General features: G+C 41.7%; 1 protein-coding gene across 2 annotated transcripts in view; it reads right to left on the bottom strand.

Moving 5' to 3' along the window:
- SYTL5 (synaptotagmin like 5) overlaps positions 1 to 14,909 on the bottom strand; it is a 104,780-nt gene that overhangs the window by 33,641 nt on the left and 56,230 nt on the right. For both annotated transcript variants that reach the window (XM_005889416.2, XM_005889415.2), the window contains exon 6: positions 2,808 to 2,949. In XM_005889416.2, coding sequence (XP_005889478.2) covers positions 2,808 to 2,949 — 142 coding nt within the window. The remainder of the gene's footprint in view (positions 1 to 2,807; positions 2,950 to 14,909) is intronic.

Genomic DNA, 14,909 nt, shown 5'->3' on the forward strand with positions numbered 1-14,909 from the left:
TTTATCTGACAGAAAGTATTTCTCTTTGTGCCTCTTTTTCTTTTAGAAAAGACCAGCTACATCAGTTAGAATGTAAGCATGAGATTAGCACAAGCACCATATGTGTGTGTTAGTCGCTCAGTCGTGTTCAACTATGTGACCTCATGGATTATAGCCCGCCAGGCTCCTCTGTCGAAGGGATTTCCCAAGCAAGAATACTGGAGTGGGTTGCCATGCCCTTCTCCAGGGAATCTTCCCAAATCAGGGAACATAGAACCCTGGTCTCCTGCATTGCAGGCGGATTCATTATCATCTGAGCCTATATATATCAATACATATGTCTACTCAATCATAGGAAATTTTTGTTGTTGAATATCTAGGGCTTCCCTTGTGGCTCAGATAGTAAAGAATCTGCCTGCAATGTGGGAGACCTGGGTTTGATCCCTGGGTTGGAAAGATCCCATGGAGAAGGGCATGGCAACCCTCCTCAGTATTCTTGTCTGGAGAATCCCCGTGGACACAGGAGCCTGGCGGGCTTTAGTCCATGGGGTCGCAAACAGTCGGACATGACTGAGCCACTAAGCACAGAGCAGGTGTTGTTTAATTAAGAAGTATTCATATATTTGTAGCAACTTGGATGCACTGAGAGATTATCACAGTGAGTAAGTCAGAAGGACAAATCTTATCTAAAATATGACAAATGAACCTGTCTACAAAACAGAAAACAGAATTGTACACACAGAGAACATACTTGTGGTTGCCAAGAGAGAGGGTTTGGGGGGAGGGATGGAGTTGGAGACTGGGGTTAGCAGATGTAAGCCAATATATGTGGAATGGATAAATAACAAGTCAGTCTCCTATGATAAAGCATAATGGAAAAGAATGTAAAAAAAGAATGCATATATGTGTATAACTGAATCACTGCTGTACAGCAGAAAGTAACAACATTGTAAATCAATTGCAATTTAATGGTTTAAAGTTCTTAAAATTAAAAAAAATAGAAATATTCACCTAAAGGTTGTAGATATGAGGGGATTAGCACATGAGAAGGAGCTCCCTCCTTACCCCCCACCTCCAGTGATGATACTTAGGAAGATAAGCCTTGTTTTGAGAACAAACTTGACTAACTTACTAATTATTGGACTGACAGTCTGCTGCTTCCCACTAGCAGAGCTGTACCAGCTGTTAACATTTTTTTTTAATACTTCTGGATCAGTTGGTGAGCAGGGCAACTCCCTTCTTCCTGTGCTCCTGTCCTCCACAACCCTAGTTTTCCCCACAATCCAGGTCACTGCATGGCCTGGGAGGAACCTCAGGATGCTGCCTAATCTTGCACCAGGGTCTGTTCTGATGGCTCAATGCCCCTGACACACCAGTTTCTAAATATTTTGAATGTCACCCCTTTTCAGGCTGCCAGAGAAGTGAGTATAGTCACAACTGTGCATGCACTTTTCTGGCTACTGAACAATACTGTTTGTGGAGCTAAGTATAAATACTGATAAAATTTTAAATAGGCCTTTTATCTTATCAACAAGTTTAATTTAGACTAAAACTGTTTAAATACACTTATTACTATTATTCTTTAATTGTCTGAATGCCCTTGGACTCTTCATTAAAAGTATCTGTAGAATCTTGTTGTTCACAATCTCCACATCTATCTTTGTGTTCCAAAGCCCACTAATACCTCCTGCAGTAATACCATGGCCTCCTTCCTAACAGGCCTTCTGGCTTCCACTCTTGTTCCCAACAGGCTCTTCTCAGCACAGCCCTCAGTTCCAGCATAAACAGAAGCCAGATCATGTCATTAGTCTGCTGAAAATTCTCCAACTGCCACCATCTTCTCCAGAGTAAATGCCAAAGTGCACACAGAGTCCACACGGCCCATCTGGCCCTACTTCCCCTCTGAACTCATTTTCTCGTATCCCTCCTTTGTTCACTCATAACGGCCATACAGGGCTCCCTGTTCTTCCTTGAACACACCACATATGCCCCCACCTTAGGGTCTTTGCACTGGCTGCTCCTCCAGGGGCACTAAAGATCTTTCAGACTCTGGTGAAGCAAGAGCACTGACTATGCAGATGGTGGTCCTTGATGTAAGTGATTGCAATATAAAGTGATTCCAACAGCCTTCCCATAATGTATTTGCTGAACATCAGTGCTGTCCCAGTATGGATGACAACCTTGCAAGAGATGCTCGCAAGCTTAATTCTTTCACTTCTTTCAAGTCTTTGTTTGACCAGGGCTTGGCATAGAGAAGGTCCTCATTAAATATTGGCTGAGTCAAAGAATTGTAGTTTGTATGTAAAAACATAATATGTGAGCTATCTATATGGAGTTTCCTGCTTAATCAAACAATCTAGTAGATGTTCATTCACTCAAAAGAACAGCTTACACACACAACACACACAATGCAATTTAAATGCAGACTCTATCAGATGTATTGAAAAGAAAATGATAAAAATATTTTAAGAGTCTACCTTTCCTAATTTAAATCTGTTGGCAATATTTTAAACAGTCAAGTTCTTGACAAATAAAATGGATGATCAAAATCACAGAGTGCTAAACATGATTTATATTTTACTGAAACCATGTAGCCATTGAAACCCCCATCAAACAAATTCCACCTCTGAAACTGCCCTTTCCTTCACACTTGAGGCCTCCTGCCATGAGCTATGGATGTAGGAGGTTCAGTTCTGAGCAAGAAGCATCTATTACTGTTAAACAAGATCAACAACAGGCTCTCAGATTCAGAGAGCTGAAGGCTAGCCATGCCTTGGTGGTGAGGCTGAGTCCCAGATGGAGCTGTTCCTTCACATCTGTGAACTTACTCGACTGCTGACTGAGGTCACGCTGCGGGTGCTGGGGGCCGGTGACCTCAGAGTGCCTGGGGTCATGCCATTGCTCCGGACACTCTTCGGAGTTCCAGGACCAGCTTCTGGCTCGTTGAAATCTGATGAGCCAGTGCTTCCCCTGAATGAGAAAAAACATTCTGACTTTAAAATGGAAGTGGAGCAGTGACCAAAGACATAGTCAGGGAAAACTCCCCAGAAAACAATGGCAACACGTGGACCACCTGAGGTACACCTTCAGGGGCTCATGAGGTTCAGCGCCATTTGTCTGACTCCAGCGTCTTCGTAATTGAACTTACCTCTCCAACTATTTTCCCCACTGCTCAGCAGTACTCTTCTAGCCAGCCCAGGTTGCCAACTATTTTTTCAACTTACCATGCTTGCTCGTGCTCCTGCTTCCACGTCTAAGGTTTTTGCTCATATTCTCCCCACCTGATAAGCCTTATTCGTCATTCTTGGTTTATCCAAATCCTCCCATCCTTCAAGGGCCAGATGAAGTCCAGCCTCCCTGACTGTGCCTTCTCTGTCCATCACAGGCCTTGCCAACCTCTGCTCTACTCAATTCCTGGTGACTACAGTCTTTCCCAGACTGTGTAGAAGTTGCCCACATAATGTCTTCTTTGGCTGCTTAAAAGATACGTGGGCCTTGGGACCTCTTTCAACATGAGCTCCTTGGGGACAGAGCTGATGACACACTTACCATGACACCTCCAGCACCTTCACAGTATCTTGGTGCAAAGGACACACTCAGTTCAGATCAGTCGCTCAGTCGTGTCCGACTCTTTGTGACCCCATGAATCGCAGCACACCAGGCCTCCCTGTCCATCACCAACTCCCGGGGTTCACTCAGATTCACATCCATCGAGTCAGTGATGCCATCCAGCCATCTCATCCTCTGTTGTCCCCTTCTCCTTCTGCCCCCAATCCCTCCCAGCATCAGAGTCTTTTCCAATGAGTCAATTCTTCACTCAGTACATATTTAATCAAAGATTGGCAATTATATTTTATTTCTCAGTGTTTTAGTGACTGACTCATGGTGCACATTTAATAAACAAAGGCTAAAAACAATGACATTTTTGTAAATTAGTTTGATTCATTTTTATGTTTGCTAAAATGGATTCAATTCCATTCAGTAATGATTCATGAAAAAACAAACAAAAAAAAACAGTTCCTGCCTGGAGGTGATTGCAATTTTCTTATTAAATGGAATTTCATAAGTAAATAAGTGTTGACAAATTAAAGGGAAGTGTTTGTCCTTCTTTCATTCTTTGCCATCAGTGAGCACAAAATATGCTCAGTAGTAAAATGTAAGCCCTTGTGAATTTCACTCAGTTACTATTTTAATAATTTATAAGTGCACCTGTAATAACAAAATCTCCTTATTAAAGCACAACAGTGACAGTTAATAGTGGCTAGAGCTCACAGTTGAGCCAACTGGAGGAGAGACTTATATGAATAAAGAAAGGGCATATTTTAAAGAGAATGATGGCACATGGGTCATTAATAGAAGAAAAATCTGGCAGAAGAATTAGCAATAAACATTGGAGCTGTTAACCACAGCTTGTAACTTTTTTCAAGGCTCTGCACCAGAGAAGCCACCAAAATAAAATATGCCCTGATTGATACAACCAGCCACCACAACTATTGAGATTTATGCAAACAGCAGCTGCGTTTACTGAGTATTGTCTAGGTGTTCGACAGTCTCCATTCCACAACATTCATTTTTTTTTCTTAAAAAAAAAAAAAGGTATGAACATTCGTATTTTACAGATGAAGAAACTGAGGCTTAGAGAGGTTAGGCACTTATTCCACACATGCATACAGAATTAGTATTAATAACATACAGAGTTAGTATTAACATATGATAAAGTCAGAATAAAAACAGAATTATCTGCTTATCCAAAGATAGCATTCAAGCTCATGCTAGTTCTTCAAATTGTTTATGCATCATTTTGCCAATCAAATTGTTACAACCAGGCAGGTTCTACATGGATAGAATGTAGAAGAGGAATGCTATCAAGGAGAAGATAATCAAAGGGTTGAGAGAGCTGGTTAGTTTCTTAGATTTTGATTAAGTGAGCTTGGAAAATTTTCTGGGTAGCAGTCCTTCAATACTACACAGAGACAGTCCCTGACAAGTTATTTCTAGAACTGGTGGTCTGAATAAATTATAGTACTATGGACTCTGCTCAGAAAGGGTCTATGACTGTGTTTTTTGTGTCTGATGACAAGAAAGTAAAATTTGGGGATTAAATAGATTGATACAGTTTGAAATTCTTCGGTGATTTCCCTGAGCCCTCCGATCTCAGGTGCTACATTTCTACATTTGGCAAGTTAACAATGTTTGGACCTTTCTGAAGTGATGCTGTTCTTTCTCACAAGTTCAACGGAGAAGGGGCTTAGAGACCTACCCAGGGATGCTGTACACTGCCCAGAGGTTCTCTACTCTTACAGTAATACTACCAAAAAAAAGTCTCTCCCTACTGTTTTAGGTTTAAAAAAAAAGGGGGGGGGGGAGTCACTCAGGCATGTTCAACTCAAAAAAAAAGTGAAAGTTAGTCACTTAGTTGTATCTGACTCTTTGTGACCCTATGGTCTATAGCCCACCAGGCTCTCTGTCCATGGAATTCTCCAGGCAAGAATACTGGAGTGGGTTGCCATTTCCTCCTCCAGGAGATCTTCCCAATCCAGGACTGAACCCATATCTCCTTCATTGACAGGTGGTTTCTTTACCATCTGAGCCACCATACTGTTTTAGGTAAAGTCTCGAAAGATAAAGAGTTGGACTGAATCTTGCAGAAATGAACCAAAAGATTATGATCCAAGGGAATTTGTGTGGGTATTTCTGCTTATATCTGTGATGATGGTCCTCCCAGACCCAGGTGGTCTTGGAAAAGTCTCCACCATGGATTAGCTTTCCTAGAACCCAAAGTCCCATTTATGTGGAAGCTCTGGCAGAAGTTGATTAAGTGTGGTGATGACATTCAAGAGGCTATCCTGTAATAAGGGGGGAAAAAAGTCTTGTGCCTCATGAGCCAGCCATTTGAAATTACTGTTGCCAGAAGCATTATCTTAAAAATGACATACACTTTCACATTTATCCCTGACATTTACTGTGAGCTTATTAATAATATTTTCCTCTCAGTTGAATGCTTCATTTGATTAAACTAAAAAAAATTTAGTCTAATGAGGCAGAATATCATAAATACTTGTGTGCCAACTCTTTCAGATGTTATGCAAAATCTGACATAAAATATGTGAATCTTTGCCACTCAAATAGGAAGAGGATAAAATCCTCAAGTCAAAATTAGAGAAATTTAAAGTTCAATTAAGAAAGAGCTATTTTGGATCCATATATCATGTTGAAGTGAAGTGAAATGAAGTCACTCAGTCGTGTCCGACTCTGCGACCCCATGGACTGTTCCCTACCAGGCTCCTCCATCCATGGGATTTTCCAGGCAAGAGTACTGGAGTGGGTTGCCATTTCCTTCTCCAGGGGATCTTCCCGACCCAGGGATCGAACCCACATCTCCTGCATTGTAGGCAGATGCTTTACCGTTTGAGCCATCAGGGAAGCTATATATCATGTTAGTGATATTTAAATTAGAAATATTAGAAATCAGTGCTAACAAATATCATGTTAGTGATATTTAAATTAGAAATATTAGAAATCAGTTCTAACAAACCTTGAAGCTAAAATCTGCTTAGGGGGAAACTGACAAGAAAGGGATACATTCCTTTTGATCTAAAAGGCCCAAAGTATGGGGAATGTGACACTGTCTGGGGAGCTTGGAAATCCTGAGTTACTTGAAAGACACATTTCCTAGGGCAGGAAAGAGTTTCCCTTATTTTAGCTTACTTTTAAAAAGCCTTCTGTTTTGTTATCTCTAATTTCATGCTGGCCTCAAACCTTGATAATGGCCTCCTAGATATATCAATTTCTAGGTAAAGAATTCAAGGAGAAGGGACAGAAACTCTAATTTAACAAGTTCCCTTTCTGGTTTACAGTGTGGTCTCCCAGGAGTTGAAGCCTGCAAAGAATTTCCCAGGATTCAACCTTCCCAGAGCAGACGGACAAGGTTGAGCCTGTGCCTGCCTGCGAAAATGAGTGTTTTTATAAGAGATCAGCCAAAGACAGCATTAACCTGAAAGATACCATGCTCACTGGGACAATGAGGCTAGGGCATAACATAACACTAAGATGATATGATATTCATTCTGCAGTTTACATGCCTTCCTAACTCCTTTTAGTTATTTGAGATCTGAAATAAACACCTGAGAGACAGGCAAGAGAGGTTGTAATTAGAAAGTGAAGCGAGCCTGTTAAATGAGAAAGAGGTGCTAAAAATGAGAAACAAAAGGGAAAAAAGCTGAACATGGCTCAACCTTCCTGTTTTTGGAGATCCCCAAACTGCAACTTATTTGTCCCCACTGTCTTATGGGAGATGGGTGGCCCTCACCCTTGGCTGCGCATCAGAAACATCGTAGGAACTTTTAAACAACACCGTGCTCAGGCTGCACCCAAAACTAACCACATCAGACCCTCTGGGCATGGGATCTAGGCATCAAGATCCTTTCCCACCACTCCCCCATCACCAGTGACTGCAACATGTAGCCAAAGCTGAGAAACACTGGTCTCAACTGTGGATGAGTTTGTTTCTATAGGGCCAAACCACACAACAAGTGGGATCTTCCCCTGACCAGGGATCAAGCCTGTGCCCTGCACTGGGAGCGTGGATCTTAACCACTGGATGCCAGCAAAGTTCTGTGGATGAGTTTAAATTCACTCAACTCAGGCATATCTCCAACTGTACTAGGCCTCCCTCTCATACCACGATTATTCAGCACACTGCTCGCATCAAGAGACCTGAGCTATCCTCATGGCTTAGAATATGATGAATGGAAGGATGCTTTCTGTGTCAGTGAGCAAATGTGTGGCACCAGAAGAGTCAGCAAACTATGGCTCCTGGATGGAACTGGGGTCACCACCTGTTTTTGTATAACTTGTGAGCTAAGGGCGATTTTACATTTTCAAGTGGTTGAAAAAAATTAAAAGAAGAATATTTTATAACATGTGAGAATTATGTGAAAGTCGCATTTCAGTGCCATAAATAAAGTTTTGTTAATATGCAGGCATTCACATTCACTTTATACATTGTATACAGCTGCTTTTACAAAACTGCCAACTAAAAATTGGCACTTGCCATTTGCCTCTATAATAATGAAATCATTTAGCCACTGTGGTCACTGACCTTCAGATACCTTAAAAGGAGTCCAGGGTGGAGATCAGGAATGAGGCACTCTGTGCCTTGTATCTATAAAATTACTAAAATCATTAATAGTGACATCTGTTCCTTTTGACTGGTAACAATCTTCTGCCAAAATCTGTGTTTGACTGCATGTACCCTCTTCACTAAAATCATATAATACTGACTGACCTTCCCCCTTGCCTCTTTGGAGCAGTTTCTCAGAGCTATCTGAGAGGCTGTCTCCAGGGCTGTAGTCCTCATTCTGCCCCAAATAAACCTTAACTCACAGCTCTCGGGTTGTGGGTTTTGTTTTTCAGTTGACACTCTAACAGCAGAGTAAGTAGCTGAGACAGACACCATCTGGCCCCCAAATCCAAAAATATTAACAATCTGTTGTTGTTTGGACGCTCAGTTGTGTCCAACTCTTTTTGACCCCAGGGACTGTAGCCCACCAGGCTCCACTGTCCATGGAATTCTCCAGGCAAGAATACTGGAGTGGGTTGCCATTTTCTTCTCCAGGGGATCTTCCTGACCCAGGGATTAAACTTGTGTCTCCTGCATTGGCAGGCAGATCCTTTCCCACTGAGCCACCAGGGAACAATCTGTACCTTTACATAAACGTTTGTTGACCCCTGTGTGTGTGCCTGAGAACACAGGCTCATGAACACACAGGTATGTGTGTCTCCACTTAAAAACCATACTCTTGAGACTTCCATGGTGGATCAGTGGTTGGGACTCTAAGCTTTCACTGCATGGAGTGAGGGTTCAGTACCTGGCTGAGGAACAAAGATCCTGCATGCCATGAATGGTGGCCAAAAATTAACAAAAATTAATTAAATAAGTAAATAAATAAACACCAAACTCTTTGGAGAGGTCAATACATCCCAAAGCAATGAACAATACATGTGTGTTTGTGCGTGTGTTAATCGCTCAGTCATGTCCTACTCTTTGCAACCCTATGCACTGTAGCTCACCAGGCTCCTCTGTCCATGGAATTTTCCGGGCAAGAATACTGGAGTGAGTAGCCATTCGATTTTCCAGGGGATCTTACCAATCCACAGACTGAACTCAGGTCTCTCACATGGCAGGTAGACTCTTTACCATACTTAATGCACAAATGAAACAACTTAAGAGCTCTTGACCACTGAATTAGGGAAGCAGAGAAATACCAAAACTAGAAATTCATTAAGCAGTTTCTCTTGCTGCAGTTTCCTCTGAAACCACTGATTTTATGTGTCTGAATAACATATATTTTCCTTCTTTTTCCCTTTTGGAGAAAGGACAAATATAATACAATGTGGGAGGTGTTCAGTGAAATTTTGTTCAATGAATTAATGTTAAGAACATAAAGAGCCTTGATCATTCAATTTACTAAAACAAAAGCTGATTTGTTTGATGGTCTTAAAATGTTTTGGGCTTCCTCAAAATATCTCATTTCTTTAAAAAGACTCTCTAAAATGGAAGAGACAGTCATCATGTAGGAGGGACTCTGGGTATGAGGAAAAAGAAATTAAGGACAAGTAGAAATCTCAGTCTGATAATATTTTGTCATTCACAATCACAACAAAATCCTGTTCCCATGTCTTGTTTTTAAAGAATAGCTGGAAGCCAGTTGGACGAGAGGCCAGCAGCCATGACAAATATTGGGTGGACTAGAAGTTATAAGTGAGAAAGCCAGTTGCCCTCACCTCAGAATTTAGCTTTCAGCAACTAAATGGAACAAGCACTTACTCTGTACTTAGTATTGGGTTGGCCAAAAAGTTTGCTTGGCTCGTGTTTTTCCAAAGAGTCTTAAAAACCTGAGTGAATTTTTTGGCCAACCCAATAGTTTGGATTTCCTAAACTCTTGTTCTACATGGGATGCTATGTTGCTTATAAGAAAAAAGCTATCAAGGTATCAAAAGCCATCCACATCCTGCTCAATGAAACTCTCCATCTCATCTTTTGTAAACCACATTTCAATTTTACACTCTAAAAACTCTGAACTGGGACTTCCCTGGTCCAGTGGGTAGGAATTCGCCTGCCAATTCAGGGGACACAGGTTTGATGCCTGATCCAGGGAAATGCCACATGTCATAGGGTAACCGGGCCTGTGTGTCATGATTACTGAGGCCCAAGCACTCTAGGGTCTTTGCTCCACAAGAGAAACTACCACAATGAGAAGGCCCTGCATCACAGCTAGAGAGCAGTCCTCACTCACTGTAACTAGAGAAGACCTGCGTGCAGCAACAAAGACTCAGCAAAGTCAAAAAGAAACAAATGAATACAAATAAAAAAGATGGTAGCTAGAAAAAGAAACATTAAAATATATTTTTAAAAAACCCTTGAACTGTTTGTTTTCTAGCACATGCAAAATTGCTTTATGTATCTTTTCCTTTGAACTTTCTGCTTCCTCTACCTAGGATGTGCTCACCTCTCTTTGTGTGGCCACGTCCTCCTCACTCCTTCAAATTGCTTAGGCATCATTTCCATGAAGCTCCTCTGATTCTCCTGGATGGTTAAATGCCTGTCTCTGGCTTTTCCATAGCACGCAGATGATCTTTTTATCATGATACCATGTTGTTGTTCAGTCGCTCAGTCATGTCCGACTCTCTGTGACCCCATGGACTGCAGCATGCCAGGTTTCCCTGTCCTTCACCATCTACAGGAGCTTGCTCAAACTCACGTCCATTCAGTCAGTGATGCCATCCAACCATCTCACCCTCTGTCGTTCCCTTCTCCTCCTGCCTTCAATCTTTCCCAGCATCAGGGTCTTTTCAAATGAGTCAGCTCTTCACATCAGGTGGCCAAAGTATTGAAGTTTCAAATTCAACATCAGTCCTTCCAATGAATATTCAGGACTGATTTCCTTTAGGATGGACTGGTTGGATCTCCTTGCAGTCCAAGGGACTCTTAAGAGTCTTCTCCAACACCACAGTTCAAAAGCATCAATTCTTCAGTGCTCAGCCTTCTTTATAGTCCAACTCTCACATCCATACATGACTACTAGAAAAACCACACCTTTCACTATATGGAATATGGGGGCAAAGTAATGTCTCTGATTTTTAATATGCTGTCTAGGTTGGTCATAGCTTTTATTCAAAGGAGCAAGCGTCTTTCAATTTCATGGCTGCAGTGACCATCTTCAGTGATTTTGGAGCCCAAGAAACTAAAGTCTGTCACTGTTTCCATTGCTTCCCCGCCTATTTGCCATGAAGTGATGGGACCGGATACCATGATCTTCGTTTTTTGAATGTTGAGCTTTAAGCCAACTTTTTCACTCTCCTCTTTCAATTTTATCAAGAAGCTCTTTAGTTCCTCTTCAATTTCTGCCATAAGGGTGGTGTCATCTGCATATCTGAGGTTATTGATATTTCCCCCAGTTATCTTGATTTCAGCTTGTGCTTCATCCTGTCCAGCATTTCACATGATGTACTCTGCATATAACTTAAATAAGCAGGGTGACAATATACAGCCTTGACGTACTCCTTTTCCTATTTGGAATCAGTCTGTTGTTCCATGTCTGGGTGTAACTGTTGCCTCTTGACCTGCATAAAGGTTTCTCAGGATGCAGGTAAGATGATCTGGTATTCCCATTTCTTGATGAATTTTCCACAGTCTGTTGTGATCCACACAGTCAAAGGCTTTAGCATAGTCAACGAAGCAGAAGAGGATGTTTTTCCGGAATTCTCTTGCTTTTTCTTTGATCCACCGGACGTTGGCAATTTGATCTCTGGTTCCTCTGCCTTTTCTACATCCAGCTTTAACATCTGGAAGTTTTCAGTTCACAAAATGTTGAAGGTTCACTTGGAGAATTTTGAGCATTACTTTGCTAGCATGTGAAATGAGTACAATTGAGTGGTAGTTTGAACATTCTTTGGCATTGCCTTTCTTTGGGATTGCTGAGTTTTCCAAATTTGCTGGCATATTGAGTGCAGCACTTTAACAGCATCATATTTTAGTATTTGAAACAGCTCAACTGGAATTCCATCACCTCCACTAGCTTTGTGTGTAGTGACACCATATTGTCTTGAAATCGTTTAGTCATCCCAACCTTCCCTGACAAATTGGAAGTTCACCAAGGGATAGAAAAGCAGCATTGTCTAAGAACTTCCACATTTACCACTTGGCATATAGTACTAGGGGCCTTCCCTGGTGGTTCAGTCAGTAAAGAATCCACCTGCAATGCAAGAGATCTGGGTTTGACCCTTGGGTCAGAAAGATCCCCTGGAGAAGGAAAGGGCAGACGAGCCTGGCAGGCTACATACAGTACATGTGGTCACAAGACTCAAACTCAACTTAGCAACTAAATGAACACATACAGTACTAGGCCAATAACATTGGCAGAGCTATATGTTGAATTTATTTGTATAAATAAAATACATAGGTGAGCGAATGATTTAGCTCTACTCGTCAGTGATCTAACAGAATAAGAAAGGCCATTACTCTGTCTTAGCTACCCTGAGCATGTAATGTGTCACCTAATACACCTTAGGTGAGAGTGAAGTAAGTCCGAAAGAGAAACACATTAATGCATGTATGTGGAATCTAGAAAAATGGTACAGATGATCCTAGTTCCAGGGCAGAAATAGAGACAGAGATGTGGACATGGGAAGTAGGGAAAGGAGGGTGGGACAAATTGGGAGATTAGGATTGACACATATACACAACCGTGTATAAAACAGAGAGCTAGTAGGGAGCTCTTGTGTAGTACAGGGAGCTCAGCTCCGTGCTCTGTGATGATGGAGAGGGGTGGGGTGGAAGAGGGAGGGAGGTCCAAGAGGGAGGGGATCTATGTATACAAATAGCTGATTCACTCTGTTGTACATCAGAAACTAAACTCAACATTGTAAAGCAATTCTACTCCAATTTAACAAAAAGAACTCAGAACCCAGGGGTAGTTCAACCTAAGTATGGTGTCAAGGGTCTGGCTGAACTCCCGATCTCCATACTGCCTCACATTATTGACATTTATAATGAGGAAAGTCACATGTATACAAAGAAAACACAAATCAGGGGCTCCGGCAGTGTGAGACACTGCACCCTTGGAAAAGGTCTGAGAGCAGTTATGGGGGGATGCTGCAGCAGAGGGCAGTGTCCCACCCATTCCCGCTCAGCACTCACCCTTAAGCACAGAACTCTGTTTACTAGGAACACACACAACTCTACCAGAGAGGATTTCTTTTCAATCCTAAGAGCCTGGAGCTCCTGTGCGCAGAACAAGTCAGAATAAGTAAGAAATCTTCCCAACTCAGGGATCGAACCCAGGTCTCCCACATTGCAGGCAGATTCTTTACCATCTGAGCCACCAGGGAAGCCCACTCTAGACCTCATGTAACTCTAATGGATACAGCCACAGTTCAAGTAAATCACATACTCTCATAACTCCACTATTTCTCACTTCTTCTGTCACCTGTCTATCACTTCATGGAAGGAAGAGTCATTTTTCTCAGGACACCAGGATTTTGCAAATTGCTTTAGGCTTAGTATCTGTGAAGCTTGTGGCTTTAATTGCTCACCCTTTGCTGCCACTAAGAAGGGCTGAGCTTACTCAAAGCAGGTTAAAATAGGAAGAAAGGAATTAGCACCGGACAAATTAAGCAGAGGCACAGGAAAGAGGTGAAAGTAATTTTCCTTTGGAGAACAGTCCTTATAACCATTATTCTTTTGCATCACAAAACTCTCACAGCTAGGATTACAGAATGAACTGGATGTACTTTTAGAGATGTACTATAAATTTGAACAATTTTTAAAGCCTGGTAAGGAAAGGAGTTTGCTCAGAGCATTAGAAACTAGCTATACAGCATTTTATCTACTGCACAAAACAAACCAGTATTAACTTTGTGGAAGTGGTCCTGACTCAGAGCTAAAACACTCCCAGCTTGCTAATATTTCAAATAGTAGTATGAGGATGCTGCCTAATTGCCATCTTAATCTCAAAGATGTTAATGAAAATGACATTGGGGACAGGAAGATGATTTTACTTGTGATGAAAAAAGGATGCGTCACAAAATGACAGAATGGGTTTCATCAACCTATTTTGCCCAAAATAATAGATATGAGGAAAGAATGACTTTTTTAGTCATTAAGATACCAAACATGTCTTATTTACCGGAAGGAAAGAGAGAGACAGAGGGAGAGGGTGAGACAGAAGGAGGGAGCTGGGGGAAGGGTAAGAATGAGGATCAGCTAAGAAGGTAAGGGCTGCCATGAATGGTGTGGTTTCTGCTTTTGGATCAGAGCTGACCAAATCAGCTTGTGAAGCTTCACAGAGACTGTGACAGTCAGTCCCGGGCCTCCCAGAGAGCAATTAAGAACAACTGGATAAAACTAGAATGTGCTTGGGCAGGGGGTGGGGTTGGGGGACAGGAGAAACTGGTTGGTTGCCAGAGGTACAGGTTCCTGTGGTTCAATACTTGCCGTATCCTCCAATGTCATGATAGAATTGCTGCTGAGAAACACAACAGCATCCTTTATCCATCTTCTTACTGAACAAAATCAATTTTTCAGTTCTAAGTTCCACTATTCCTGTATTTTAGGGGACAGTATTGATGTCCCCTTCCAGATACCCTCAGATCCCTTGCAGCAGGCTCCACCTACCCATCCCAAGCTTCTGGGTACTTTTCTGCTAATGGTTTGCACTTATGATGTTCAGAGCTTTGTCTTTAGTGCTGGAGGCCAAGCATGCCTTGAAATATGCCTCCCCTGACTCTCAGTTAAATCTGAATTTCAGATAAACAATCAAGAATTTTTTAGTATAAAAATATACTACTATTTATGTGGTACATACAAGTAAGATTTCATGAAACGTATTTTTTTTTAAGTTTTTTACCTGAAAAATTTAACTGGACAT

The sequence above is a fragment of the Bos mutus genome, chromosome X (genome assembly GCF_027580195.1).
Source record: "Bos mutus isolate GX-2022 chromosome X, NWIPB_WYAK_1.1, whole genome shotgun sequence".
Classification (NCBI taxonomy): Eukaryota; Metazoa; Chordata; class Mammalia; order Artiodactyla; family Bovidae; genus Bos; species Bos mutus.